The 12,764-nt window shown below is 40.2% G+C and overlaps 1 protein-coding gene across 7 annotated transcripts in view; it reads right to left on the bottom strand.

The window, feature by feature from the left end:
* Positions 1-998: 998 nt before the first annotated feature.
* STXBP4 (syntaxin binding protein 4) overlaps positions 999-12,764 on the bottom strand; it is a 193,437-nt gene continuing 181,671 nt past the window's right edge. For 6 of the 7 annotated variants that reach the window (XM_067715611.1, XM_067715616.1, XM_067715614.1 and 3 more), the window contains one exon: positions 999-9,714. In XM_067715611.1, the coding sequence (XP_067571712.1) occupies positions 9,600-9,714 (115 nt within the window). In that variant the 3' untranslated portion in view covers positions 999-9,599. The remainder of the gene's footprint in view (positions 9,715-12,764) is intronic. The other variant, XR_010937457.1, reaches the window with a different exon arrangement.

Below are 12,764 nucleotides of genomic sequence, written 5' to 3'. Positions count from 1 at the left end.
CTTCACAGACTTTTCACCTAGTATGAGTCGTAGTAGGGGTTACATTTGTGAGTGAGGGGCCACCATTTCGTCACATTCTTGAAATTCTGTAGACGTTAGTCTATTAAATATTTCTTATTCCTCTAAAGTGTGTATGTGTGTACACACACATATATAAATGTATGTGTGTGTGCACACACATTACTCAGAGAAGTAATCCATGCCTTTAATTTGGTGCCAGCTTTTTATTTTTTAGTGGTGATCACAGAACTATATATAACTCATGTGATCACTGCACAAAAATAAAAAGCTGGCATTAGATTTAATGCATGGATTACTTCCCTGAATGATAAAACTACTCAGCATATAGAAAGAGGATCTCCCCACAAACAGCTTTTCATATTCCATTTCAGAGAAATGCCTGACCTGAACTGTCTATATGCCAAGGTAACTTTATTATCCACCCAATTTGTTTTGTCTTCCTGTTTTCTCACCCCATATTTTGCTGATGAAAGATGTATTTCTGTATTGTGAAACAGCACACACAAGCAATTCCAACGGACTTATAGATGGGATAATTTCTGCACCTTCAAAGTACTGTGGCAATACATAACTCCCTTGTACCAAATCAACTCTTTAGCAACATGATTAATTAACCTGTAAGAATAGAAGTTCAACACTGTTGCCTTGAAATGCACATGCATTTTGGTTTTAGGCTTTACCTACCCTTCCATACTAAAATCATTCTGTTGTATTTTTCAAAATCTTGGGTAAATCAATAATATTTTTGTATGTGCTTTACAACCCTTCCACTGCAATCACACTGTGAGTTTTGTGGTCAAGCTTATGCAGCATACACTTCCTTCTTCTAGAAAAATCCACTACATCATTCCAACTTTAGTAGAACTAGCTGGTGTAGATGTTCTTAAACTCCCATCTCATTTTCTTTTTCATTCACTTTGTTTTTTTCTGCCAGAAGCAGGAAACAGCCAAAAGAGTTTTTGAAAGCAATGAATCACTTTTAAAATGTATTCTGTAAGCATTTATTGAACAATACTCTGCCATGTTCTGTGAGAGAGGTAAAGAATAAGATATGGATTCTGACTTAAAGGGCTCAAAGTCTAGTAGGAGAGACACATGTCCCCCTTCCCCGCCCAAATTAATTGCAAGTATAGTGTGACAGAGGCTTTATTAAAAGGTTTGCAGCGATAGGGGGATGGGGTAGGATTTTAGAGCATGTCTCCTCCCAGTTAACCTTCTCACCCTCCAGGTTGTAGATAAAAATACCCCAATGTGGGCTTCCCTGGTGGCGCAGTGGTTGAGTGTCTGCCTGCCAATGCAGGGGACACGGGTTCGAGCCCTGGTCTGGGAGGATCCCACATGCCGCGGAGCAACTGGGCCCGTGAGCCACAACTACTGAGCCTCCGCATCCGGAGCCTGTGCTCCGCAACAAGAGAGGCCACGACAGTGAGAGGCCCGCACACCGCGATGAAGAGTGGCCCCCACTCGCCACAACTAGAGAAAGCCCTCACACAGAAATGAAGACCCAACACAGCCAAAAGTTTAAAAATAAATAAATAAAATATTAAAAAAAATACCCCAATGCAACAATATATAAATAAGAAACAACGGACTATCTGAGCCAATCTTCTATCTTCCCATTTCCCTCCCAACTCCCCCTGATTTACTCACCTAGCTGTGATGTTGAGTGGGACAGCCACAGTGAGAGGGACTAGTTGGCTTTAACCAGAGCTCTGATGCTTTTTACCACATGGAGACAGGAAGCACACAAGAGAGGGTAGGACCAGACCTCAAGCCTTGACGACCCAGTAACCCAGTTCACGAGATAGAAATAAATTAGTAAATAAATGTAGTACCCCAGTGGGTGTCTGGACAAATAGGTCAGCAACTCCTCTTGGGATGGAAGTTCGTACTCCACCACCCCCGAGTGGGAAGAGGGGCTGGACAGAGGTATGAACAAGAGATAGTACCTAGAGTGCCGGTGCTGGCTGGGGGGAAGCAGCATGTGTTAGGATCTTCACAGAAGAGGTGTATCGAGGGGTGTCTTGGAAGGATGAGAAGGAATCTGCTGAGGGAATGAGGCAGGAGACGTTCCCTAGACAAAACAGTCTATCTGAGTGACTGTTGGGTGAGAAATGCTGCTGGAGGAAGAGAGGAAAGGGTCAGTTAATGGCAGGTGCTAGGAACTGAAGAGCAGCAAGGGGGCAATAGAATCAGATGTGTGTTTCAGAAAGATAATTCTGACAGAAGTGTGGTGGGTAGGTTGATGGGGACAGGTGTGGTAGAGAGAGAGAAAGGTATATTGCCTCCATGCCATTATGCAGGTAATAAATGAGAAAGACCTGAAAAACAAATAGGCAGTGTTTGCATGGATCAGAGAAAGGGGAATATATTAAGAAATGTTCTAGAAACAGTACATGTCTTTTTCTTTCTCCCAAGCTCACCAAGCATGTCAGTTACTACCTGTGAATGCAGAGGCAGACAGGCCAGAAGACATCAGGGGTAGGGAATAAGTGATCTCGACCAATACTAATCTCAGTCAACTTGCAGTTTCCCTCCATTCTGGGGAGTCATTGCTAAACTCTGGGAGGCTTACTTAGTGCCAGGGCACTCTGGGTTTAGATGGTCTGTTGTCACTATCCAAGTTGCATTTCACTGAGAGGCCATGTGGACTGAATAGAAAAAATCTTCATTTAGGTCCAGTGGGTCTTCCTGCTACTCCTGTGATCCTTTTGGGTTCATGGGAATCAATATGATCTTCCAGTTTGGACCACACTGGGCTAGAGGAAGCTCACTGAAGTTGTCTAAGCTCACTGAAGTTGTCCAAGGCTGTGCCTATACACAGCATGCAATCATTTCCATCCTAGGGTACAGTGAGGAATAGGTCGCCTCTGCTCTCAACACTAACTCATATAATTGTGTTTTGCTGCTCCCAAGAAGGTGGTCCAGGAAGTGGGGCCCAGCCCCTTTCTCTGAGTCGCACCAACATTTTTGTTCTTTTTCCTCTCCCACAGCCAAGGGAATTATTTCCTAGACAGGGAGTAGGAAAGCCTTGCTCTTCCACATCATATGTGCTCTTAGATCTTTGATCTAAATCATGAATCCTTTCCAATTCCCTAAGAAGCCAGACTTTTGAAACTTAAAAGAGCATGTGTTCCTCTGCTTTCTGATGCCACACACCTTTCTTGAGACAGTGAGCATTAAATGGACTAGAAGTTCAGCTATGGAATAAAAAAGGGGAATAAAGAAAATAAGTGTAAAAAGCTTTGGTTAATTTCAGTTGAATATCCTTTGCATAAAATATAAATCACGGGCTTCCCTGGTGGTGCAGTGGTTGAGAGTCCGCCTGCCGATGCAGGGGACATGGGTTCGTGCCCCAGTCCGGGAAGATCCCACATGCCACGGAATGGCTCGGCCCGTGAGCCATGGCCGCTGAGCCTGCGCATCCGCAGCCTGTGCTCCGCAACGGGAGAGGCCACAACAGTGAGCGGCCCGCGTACCGAAAAGAAAGAAAGAAAAAATATATATATATAAATCACATAGGGGCTAGGATCACATATGTTTTGCACTGTATCTCTAGGACTTTGCAGTGTTTGCCATGTGGTAGCACTCAGTGTTTAAAGTGAATAAAGGAATACAAGGGCATGAGAGTTAAAGTGGGAACTAAGTCTTAGCTATGGACAGCACATTATACATTCAATTTGGCAAGTATGCATTGAACACCTACTATGTGACAGGCACTGTGTTAGATCCTCCTCCATGGTGCTAGATCCTTCCTATAATGGTGAATGAGACAGATAAATCCCTGTCATCAAGGAACGTACTCTCATTCTTACTCCTGTTATTAAGGAAGACAAAACACAAATAGATCATTACAAATTGATAAATAATGTATAAGGAATAAACAGGGTAAAGTGACAGATAATATTTTAGTGATGGGGGAACAGGAATGAAGAGGGGTCATAGCTACTAATCTGATTGCACTTTCCCTCAGACCACCCCTGTACGCTGAGAGTGAAATTCAAACTTTAAAAAAAAAAAAAAAAAAAGTAGTATTAGTTAAATGTTAAAAAGTCATACGAAGAAAGCAAATACAGAACTGCATTAATATTTACATAATCATCATGCAGGCACAATGATATTACATGTGGATAGCTATAGTTAAAACATCTTGGGATTTTATTTCTAAAGTTAAGTTTCATGGGCGTATTCTATTTAAAGTTCTTTTCATCCTCAAAATTTATATGCAATAAAGTATGTAAGTTGTTTTAATGTTAGCTTAGTTCTTTTTGTTCTGTATATTGTAAAATTCAAGTTTGTTGACTTTTGAAATAGTTGCATTTTACTTAGCAGAGAAAATAAAAATGTCCATTTCCCCCTAGAAAAAGGATAATACATTCTAATTTTGCAAATACTTTATGAAAGTATCATTTGACTCTGTATTTTTACAGCTGCTTAGAATTTATTATTGGAGAGGCCCTTCATACAGTATGTTCCTTTTCTTTTATTTCTAGTCAAAGGGTGTTGTTAATATTATTTTGGAATTATTCAAATTTAAGAGAGTGATAAAGGGCCTCTCTTCAGGGGTTCTTATTAACCAAACCCCTAACTTCTCACTCCTTTAAGGAAAAATACAAGGTTTTTGAGAAAAAAAGGAAAGAAAGGAAAAAAGGGTTTTAGACTATGAGCTTCTTGATTTGGGAATCAGAACTACTCAGTGTGTTATCTTCAAGACCTTGCATCTTGTCTGGCATCTCGCAGGTGCTCAGGAAATGGTTGCTGAGCTGAACTGGTTTGGGAAGAGTCAGGGGAATACTATCCCCTCACAGAGATGGGGAAACCAAGGCTCAAAGTGCATTTGTATTGTGCTTTGCACTTTGCCAAGGCCGCATAGCACAGGGAGATCAGCTCTGTACTTTGTGACCACCTAGAGGGGTGCGATAGGGAGGTTAGCAGGGAGACGCAAGAGGGAGGAGATATGGGGATATATGTATACGTACAGCTGATGCACTTTGTTATAAAGCAGAAACTAACACACCATTGTAAAGCAATTATACTCCAATAAAGATGTTAAAAAAAATAAAATAAAAAAATAAAAGTTGGTCCTCGCCACCATTATATATAAAGTAGGAAAGGTCAATACTTTCAAATAAAAAGATGACAGTAATTACGTGTTTGACATACAGTGAATTGGTCACTGCTAGACTCCCCTATATACAGAGTCAGCCTCTGCTGTCAAGGGACAACTAAAACACAATGATGAAAAAATTCAGGTCTTTAGATAATGATGGAAAAAGGATTACTCTAAGGACGAAAACAATCAGAAAAGTTATTGGCAGTCTTTCGACTAAAAAATTGTTCTATAATATAGAGAAGAAAAGCTCTTATACACTATTGCTGGTAGTGTAAATCGGTCCTATTTTTATGGAGGAGAATTTGTGAATTTATACCAAAATTAAAATGAACATAACTTTGACGTAGTAATTTACTTTTATGAATGTATCATCACTATAGACATACTGGCATAAGAGTACATAGATGTATGAGGAAAAGGATTTAATGAATATGAGAATGTTCACTGTGGCATTGTTAGTAACAGAAGACAATTTATTTTTATTTTTTAAATTTTTATTTATTTATTTATTTAATTTATTATTTTTTTTGCGGTATGCGGGCCTCTCACTGTTGTGGCCTCTCCCGATGCGGAACACAGGCTCCAGACGCGCAGGCTCAGCAACCACGGCTCACGGGCCCAGCCGCTCCGCGGCATGTGGGATCTTCCCGGATCGGGGCACGAACCCGTGTCCCCTGCATCGGCAGGCGGACTCTCAACAACTGCGCCACTAGGGAAGCCTGACAATTTAAATTAGTCTAAGTGCTCATCAATAGATTGTTGGCTACAGAAATTAGGTGTTATTTGGGTAGTGATATTTTATGGAGACATTTGAGGTATAACATTAATCTATGTATCACCATGAAAAAAATGACCATAACATATTAAGTCAAAAGAAAGATACTTAACAGTATGATTTCCTTTGAGTAAAAATTCTCATGAAAGTATTAGTTATAGCTACCTTGGGAAAGTGAGATAGGCTATCTTTTGACTTTGTTCAATTCCATACTACTTGATTCTTTTTTTAATGGAAATAGATTATTTTTAAAATAAAAAAATTAAAGAGAAGCTATTCAATTCTGACTACCTGAGAAGCTTTTAACTTCTCAGCCAACAGTAAGTAGACGCCAGGAAATGGTCGGCTTTTGCCCTACTTCACCATAGTGCCTAGTACTGTGCTTGGCTCATTGTTGGTGCTCGGTCAATATTCTGAGATTAAATACATAAGGAAGGCTAAGCCAGGTCACTCTTTAGTAAAGTGAGATGGAAGCATGTAAGAACATTGAGATTTTTAGATCCTACAATCTGAGTCAGTGGGTCAACAGAGAAGAGTTTACAATGACCACAACAATAGAGTTGACTTAAAGAAAGATGGGCTATATAAATGTCAACTCACTCTGAAATAATTGGGGGATTCTACTTGCATTGAATAAGGATTCTTAATGACTCCCCACCATATGTTTCTTTGAGCATCTCTTGGGGCATTCATCTGTGGGTTCAGAGGTCACAGAAGCATAAAGAGGAAGAAATCTCAGTCAGTGCTCAAATGGTCCAGCCAGTTCAGACCCTGAACCCCTCAGCAACAGTCTTGCAGTAAGGAGTTCAGCCTGACAGAACACTTCCTGGGACGTGGTTTCCACTTACTCCTGGGGAATTCTTTACTGATGTGTTCTGACTACAAGGAAGTTCCTTAGCACACTGAACTTGAATCTGCCTCTTCGTAAAACTGACCCCCGGACCCCAGCTCTGCCGCCAGTGTCACACACAATGGCTCTAACTGGCTCTGCAGTGGTTTAAGAGAATGGGCCCCGCAAGACTTGCCTTGAGCCCCAGTTTCCACACGTAGGTGATAAATCACCCTGAGGCAAAGATCAGCAACTCTCTCTAATCCTAAACTTGTTTACAAAATGAAGATGATCATAGTTTCTACCTCATGGGGTTGTTTTAAGAAGATAATGAAATAATACATGCAAATTATCCGTCATGAATGTATGGTACAAAATGCCCAATAAATTATTTCATTACGATTTTTGTAGGCCTTTTCCATTAGGTATTCGATTAGGAAGCAGGAAGGAAAGTGGCACCAAATGGTAAAGTTAACCTATGAGGCGTCCGCCAGTGAACTGCTTCCTGAGGATCTTGATCCCAAGTGACTTGAGCATCTTCTGTGTCTTCCTCACTAGAAACAAATTAGAAAAACACTCCCAGGAAAGGGAGGGACACTTCATACCATTAATTTGGCAACCACAAATAGTCTGTACTTTCACAATTATAGATACTAATTTATAAAAGTAACTTGGGGTGTTTGAGAATCTCCCTCACCTCTGGGGGACACAAGGAAAGAGCTCCTTCAGGGCCTTCTCTCAAAACTTGTCTCCCTGCAGCTTCCTAATATTCAAAGAGCTGTCAGAGGAAACACAAGTTTCTCCAGCCATTCTGAAACTTTTCTCAGGGCTAATGACTACCTATCAGCCTGGATTTGACTTATGTTATCATTCAAGACATAAATTATAAATCCTACATATATTCAGGAATGTGTGCCTGAGCATAATGTACACATATATTTACCACATAGATCTATATAATATACCATATGCAATGTCGTAGACTAGGAGACTCAAGATCTAGGTCTAAGTTTGACCTCACTGTGTGAGCTCTCAAGATCTCAGTTTACTCATGTATATAAATGGTTACAATGGATGATTCTGACACTATATTCTAAGGAGTTTTAGGTTTGCATAGCAGTGCTGGGGGCTGTTTTAATTGGGCCTCCATCTTGTTTGAAGCAGGACAGAAATATTAAAAAAAAAATCTGTTACAAATATTGAGATTCTGTTTAAGAATTCATTTGAAAAATGAGTCTTTTTCACCAAAAGATGTTTGAAAATCACTGAGTCAAGTGATCCTCAAGGCTCCGAGTTCCTTTTTCTTACTTGTATTTCAGAGGTGGGGAGGGCAGGAGAGAGAGAAAGAGAGAAGGGAGTGAGGAGAGGAGGGAAAGGAAGAAGAGCAGTGGCGGTGGTGGGGAGAAGAGGAGGCCAGACAGACACGGTAACGTCTCTGTGCTATCACGGATGGTTTGGGAACAGTATTCTGATTAATTAATGATTCTTGCTCACTTGCTTACTCAGTACAGTACATCACCTAACTATATAATAACACTGCGTAAGGATAAGTCCCTTTTTGTTATTCAGTCGGTACTTAATGCCCAGAGCATTTAAAATGACTTCCTCCTCCCTGCCCACCCCCCACCCCAACTTCCCAGCCCCAGGTTTAAATCATTAAACGGAGAGAAAATCTTTAGCACTCCAAGTCAATGGCTCATTCCTTCCAAAAACTGTCTAGTAGCATTCTTACAGTAAGATGAAATAAGATCGGAAGCATAATCGGTCTGGAGGCTGATATCAGCAATAATGAGGTCAGTCTGGAACGCACAGCAGAGGAGTTCAAGGATGTCTCTTTTGATACATAGATTCCGGATGCCCCTCTATTCATCAGCTCCCCTCAACACTCCCTCTGGCAAGGACAACCCAGCAGGGCAAATCCCAAGAGGGAGTCGGTCCCTTTACTTTAGAAAAATGTGAGCTGCTGAAAGAAGCCCATTGAATCAACATCACAAAGCCATGCCCCTGCTTGGTGAGTGTTTGGGGGAAGGGTTTATAGGAGAACCATGAGGTTGGGTGGGGGCCATGTTTGAATGAACAAGTGCCCCCTGAGTCTCTGTGGCCCCAGGGGTACACAGCTGTGGAGCTCAGCTGCATCAACAGAGACATGCGACCCTGTGTGTCGGGCTGCGACCTGCCTCTGCAGGGACATCAGGGTGTGGGGCAAAGGGGCCTGGACATGGAATCTGAAGGTGAGGGTGTGAGCCTCAGCTCCAGGACAAGGTGCTTCATTTCTCTGAACTGCTCTTTCCCTAACTGAAAAATACCCAGTGGAGTTGCCTCACAGGCGTGTTGTATGGTTTACACAAAACAGGGTCTGAAAAGCATTTTGTAAATTAGAAAGCATCATAAAGATGTAAGTTATATATCCAGTGGCCTGTGGAAAAGCTTGCTGAAATCACTTTCCTAAGGTACGCATATAAGAGGTTAGTGAATTACCAAATAAATGAAGTGTTTCACTGTGTTCATGTAATTTTCAATGTGTCTTAATTATAAAAACCACTGTGTCTGGTATTCTATAAAGAACTAACTATAAAATTACATAATTACATATGAAAAATTATATATATTATAAAATCTAATTACATATGATTTCAAAAACAGGACTAGATTATTCCTAAAGAACTACTGTAGTGGCAATTAATTTTGTAAATGTATACAGTTATATCAAAAAGTTTTACAAAAATAGCTTAAATCCAATCTCCATTTCACTTCACTAAATAGTGTGTGGTTTACTCCTATTTTAGATGTCGCGTGTCAGAGCCCTCCACGTCGACGGAGATGCCAGAAGACCATGGACCGCAGCTTCCCACAGAAAACCATCAATTCTTCTGGTCAGGAAGTTCTCTGGAGCAATCCTCTTCGTTCTCCTCTGAGCAGGACAGGGTCAGTGCGCTCATCACGGGATGCATCCAGGATGTAGTCTGTGTTACGTGACTTGGGAAGAAAAAGGGATACAATTACAATCTGAAAGACTGTACTTCTACCCACCACGCAAGCAGTGATCCCAGTGACACTGCTTCCACCCTACTGCAGTCTCCTGAATTAGGAAGCAGTTGGAACTGGATCCAATAGTTTTTAAAAGTCTTAGATACGTTTTTAGGTTCAACAAAACCCATTTTTTTCTTTATTCTTTGATAAAAAACAAAAGAATGTAGGAGAATGTGTTATCTTTGACTCCTCACTCTTCTTTATCCATCAGCAAGTCCTGTGATTGCCTTTCTGTAACATCTCTGGAATCTTTTCCTTTCTCCTTTTCCAATGCTATGGCCTGGGTCACTGAAACAGCTTGTCTCTTTGCCTCTGTTCTAGTTTTTTAATTCATCCTCCACTCCAGCCAAGAGATCTTCCTAAATGACAGATCATACACTGCTGCTCACCTGCTAAAAATTCAGTGCAAACTAATGCCTTCTGGATCAAATACATATTCCATAGTACGAAATACCTTGTTTCTTACCTGCCTCAACAATACTTTCTTCTCTGCTACAATCTTTCCCCTTCCCGTCTTGTTTATTCAGCTAACTCAAACTAATTCTAAAGAACCAAATCTCCCTCTAGATTCCTCCAATCTGTGCCCATGGCCTTATCTCTTATACCATATTACAAATGCCTGTTTATTTTTAGGCCTTTGTACTGCATACAAAGCTCCTTTAGGGCAGGAGCTGTTTCTTATCTCTGAGTCTATGGTACCAAACATATTCTCAGAACAAGTAACTAGGCGTTTCAGGGAAGAACACAAGCAGAGGTAAGGAAGGACGTACAAACATATGGGGCATGTTCAGGAAGTGGTGAAACATCACTACTTGTGCCCCTACCTGATGCATGGTGTTTTTTAGACCTAGTATCCAACTCCCAGCCTTCAGCTGGATGACTCGCCTAAATCCACCACTATCTGCCCAGCTCCTGAGTCCTGGACAGACAGCTTCTGGAATAGGATGACTTATTCCTTCTCCTTGGATCCTTGTTCTAGCCCTGGCTTACCTCACTGCCCTATCCATCCTAGATCAGTTTCCCCTGCCCCCATCCTACTCAAACTCAACCTCAGAGAAGCATCATGTCTTAGATCAAGTCCATCTGAGGGCTGGCACTTATGAGGATCAAATAAGATTGTGGATCTCAAAGTATCTCCTACTTCCTAAAATATTACAGAATAACATTTCTGAAGTGTGTTATAAGGGTTTTTAATACATATTATGTGAAGAAGAGAATTCTATGGTCAAATAACTTTGAGATACACTAGTTTAAACATAGTTAAGTAGGTTTTTTTTACTGTAGGATTTCCCAGAGCCCTAAATATACTAATGTGTCTTACGACTCTCCAAGAGTTTATAATATTACTCAAACTAACATGCCCTATTAGCACGCATGGGACGAGTGTGCCTTTGAGCACAACTTGGGATCTGTCACAAAGAGGCACTTACTTTAGTGCCTGTTGATGACAATAACTGAAATGTTGCACTTAGTACCAATGGTCAGTTTCACTGTTATTACTAGATTTGGTTTGTTTTCAGTCCTATATTCTAAATTCTATCCCTATCCCCTAAAACAAATTGTTCCACTCTTCTGTTTAAATATTGAAAATGCAGCTTTCCATGGAAGAAGATCACTTATAGTTTCACGATAGAGTAAATGCACTTAGGTTGTTTAAGATGGAGGTAGAGGTGGCAAGGCCCAGATATCTTCATAGTTTCAAAACCTCAGAGTGTGGTTAAGTGATACAAAGAATAGTTATTCTCTTGACAGTAATCCATGTTACTATTACCTCTTTAAAATGGTTTAGTGCGATTTCTTATTATGGAGGCTAAACTTACAAAGCATTTGATTCTGCACAGGTTAACTTCATTTCAAGGCTTTTGTAAAGCTGGAAAGCTGCCTACATTGAAAGTGGTTTTAAAGAATTACCAGTGAGTGTAACACAGAGGGCTAGAATACCACTGCAAGGGGAAATGAGGACACATTGTCCCATACAACGTACCTGTTTAAAACTGAAAGGAAAAAGCTTGATGGGATATCTTAGTATATTTACTTTACTGTTTATCAGCACATTTATAATATGTTAGTCCAAAGAAGAGACTTTAATTTAGATTATTATAAATCCTTCCTCCCCTACAATGCTCCTTAACTGGGGAGGCTGGAAAGGAAGAAAAACAGGCACAATTAATTACCTGAGGGGTAAGGTTGGGTACACACTTTCTTATGTGACTTAAAAAAATTCTCATGTTTGAAATATTATAACTGCCCATATATGGACATTCCACTGAATTGATAATATAAAATAAGCAAAAGTAAAATGTTTAAGAAGAAAATGTAGTTATAGACTCTGAACAATGAATATTAGAAAGTTCTGCCAGAAAGTCATCCTTGACAGTAAACTTCATTTGGCACTTTTTAATCAACAAATCAACATCTGATCTTTCTCCAAATACAAAATAATACCATAAAATATTAATTGGTTAATCTTACGTTCATAATACACTTCTCTGTACACAATTGAAAAACACACACCTTAGCGCCAAACATGCAAATACAATAGCCAATCACTAGAAAAAAAAAAAACACATCCAGAACCAATGTTTCTAAAACACAGGTAATGCATGTAAAGTGCCTGGTGAAGAGTAGATATTCAATAATGATCATGGCTGTTTCTTTGTTTTTTGTTAATAATTAGGGTTTTCTGAATATTGTAAGTAAAACTTGGAATTCTTCCTGTGATGCTGGAACGGGGCCATTTGTGTGTATACGATTCAATTTTATGTCCTGGTGAGCATGGTGACTAAAGAGCTTTGACATAATCGGTATGATGAGATAATCCCAGATTTACTGGCTTGGAGAACATTCTACTATGAGAAATATTTCCTCTCTGATTTGTGTGCTTGGTAATTCAACTGAGAAGAGAGAGAATAAATCAACCCTGTTGACTCTGTTTAATTAATAAAGACCCCATTGTTCACAAAGTGAGATGCTGCTACTTAGTATGAAAAATTTAG

This window comes from Pseudorca crassidens, chromosome 19 (assembly GCF_039906515.1).
Source record: "Pseudorca crassidens isolate mPseCra1 chromosome 19, mPseCra1.hap1, whole genome shotgun sequence".
NCBI classification, from domain to species: Eukaryota; Metazoa; Chordata; class Mammalia; order Artiodactyla; family Delphinidae; genus Pseudorca; species Pseudorca crassidens.
The sequence above is the reverse complement of the archived record's forward strand: the minus strand, read 5'-3'. Positions and strand labels throughout refer to the sequence as shown.